The sequence below is a fragment of the Zeus faber genome (genome assembly GCF_960531495.2).
Source record: "Zeus faber genome assembly, chromosome: 21".
NCBI classification, from domain to species: Eukaryota; Metazoa; Chordata; class Actinopteri; order Zeiformes; family Zeidae; genus Zeus; species Zeus faber.
The window spans coordinates 2,199,144-2,201,101 of NC_137208.1; the positions used below are offsets into that span (position 1 = coordinate 2,199,144).

General features: G+C 46.9%; 1 protein-coding gene across 1 annotated transcript; it reads right to left on the reverse strand.

Annotated features, from left to right (window-relative positions):
• Nucleotides 1–664: 664 nt before the first annotated feature.
• On the reverse strand, nucleotides 665–1,751 carry coa6 (cytochrome c oxidase assembly factor 6). Its single transcript, XM_080022712.1, has 2 exons — nucleotides 1,479–1,751; nucleotides 665–954 (listed from the first exon to the last, which is right to left on the reverse strand). The coding sequence occupies exons 1-2, from the start codon at nucleotides 1,620–1,622 to the stop codon at nucleotides 856–858; spliced, it is 243 nt and encodes an 80-aa protein (XP_079878838.1). The 5' UTR covers nucleotides 1,623–1,751; the 3' UTR covers nucleotides 665–855.
• Between the last annotated feature and the right edge of the window lie 207 nt (nucleotides 1,752–1,958).

Genomic DNA, 1,958 nt, shown 5'->3' on the forward strand with positions numbered 1-1,958 from the left:
TGGGGCGGGGCTCCTCTGGGGATGGGCGGGGCTCCTCTGGGATGGGGCGGGGCTCCTCTGGGGCTGGGCGGGGCTCCTCTGGGACGGGGCGGGGCTGGTGACACTGCGGCAAGACTCTCCGTAGGAATGAATGGACTTCCTGTTTGTTCTGCTCGTATGAAGTGACTTAAAGAACAGAGTCCTGACGTGCGTTTCAACCGACTTGGTTGGACCCCCCCATCACCCCCTATGGTGAGACCCCATCACCCCCTATCAGCCCCTATGGTGAGACCCCATCACCCTGTTACTCTCTATTCAATCAACCGTCCAATCAGCCTGTTGATACCGTTGCCATGACAACCGGCGGTGGAAGGGCTCGTGCGCAACACACAAGACTGTGCTTTACTTTTTATTTTATCTACACAAATTCAACATGTAATTAGTAATTTTGTGCCTTTTTTTAAAATTTCTTCCCAAATGATGTTTTCATCCTTCTTTATTTATTGTTTCCACGCCTGTTTGGGTTGATGGTGGAGGGCGACAGGTCCACACACCTCGGTGCAGATGGTGTTCCTTCCGATGTTTTTTAATCAACTGTAATATTGATAAATGATATTTCACTTCCTCACGTAGCGTTAGCATCACGCTAAAACAATCAAATGTAAAAGAATAAAAATAACAATAATAAAAATGACATCAACATCTGGATTTTATTCATCAGATCAACACCGTCAGCAGGACAGAATAACATGAAGATTCTTACGACAGCTGGAAAGGTGGAGCGGCTTGGTTATTATTGGTTATTATTCACAGTTAGCGCCCGTTTCATCCCAGTGAGATTCTTGAACAAGTGTTTTTTACCACCTGGTCCCAGGGTCACAGGCTCTGTTTGGGACCCTCGGCCGGAGTGAACCCCTCCGTCTGCATCTTCTCCTTGTACTTCAGGAAGTCCCTCCTCTTGGAGAAGTACTTCACCTGGCGGAGAAAACAACAACAATAAAAACAACAATCATAACAATAACAACAATAAAAACAATGTAAATTACATCATGGGGTCTGAATGAAATAATTCGGAATCATAATCAATTTGTCATGGTGAGGGTTGATGCATTGTCTGAAAATAATAATAATAATAATAATAATAATACAATAAAGAGTAAAAAATAAAAATGGCAAAATACACACAAAATGTACAAAAAAGTTAAATATATTAAAATGTGCAATAACATAATAACCCTTCAAGATGTACACTCACTATGGTTGTTATGGGTGGATTGATTATCCACCCGTCTCACCTTCTATGCATCTGTCTCATTACTGATATCCACCTGTCTCACCTATTCATTATCCACCTGTCTCACTGGAAGTGGAGGACAGCAACAGTAACAGTCCTTTATTATAGTATAATTATTGTTGTTGTTGTTGTTGTTGTTGTTGTTGTTATGGACAACAAAACAAAAGGCATATTGTTCCGTGGGGCTGAGCTCAAGCTCCCTCACCCACTGTGCGGGGCAACGGTCCTCGAAGTCCTGCTGGAAGCTGTGGCAGCGGGAGGCCTGGTCCTGGTTCTGGTCCAGGCAGCTCCACAGCTCGTCCCGGGCCGCCCAGCACGCCTTCCGCTGGGCCGAGTCCGGAGCCGACATCCCTGCGGCGAGGACAGCGGAGCGGGATGAAGGGAACCAGGCGCCGCAGCAGCTTTCACGTCAGAATCTCAGTGTTCGTGTCGCTCGGTGCAGGTCAAACGGCGCCTCTGACGGAACAGACGTGCGCCGTGAACCGGTCGCGTTTTGATGACGTCTGCGGTGAACAGCGACATGCGCTGTCGCTGAGCGGCCACCGGAGGGCGCTCTTCACCTTGTCCCCAGGTGAGCGCTCCTCGGTGAAACGTCACTTCATGAAAACATCACCTTCTTACCCCGTCTCATTGTATTGTTATTATTATTATGATAAATGATCTAAAACACGTGGCTCAATGTGAA

Excerpts from the sequence above, each read along its gene's own strand:
- coa6 (XM_080022712.1), bottom strand. The coding sequence starts at position 1,622 with ATGTCGGCTCCGGACTCGGCCCAGCGGAAGGCGTGCTGGGCGGCCCGG. Across the intron at positions 955-1,478 it reads ACCGTTGCCCCGCACAGTGG|GTGAAGTACTTCTCCAAGAG; the intron begins GTGAGGGAGCTT and ends TTTCTCCGCCAG.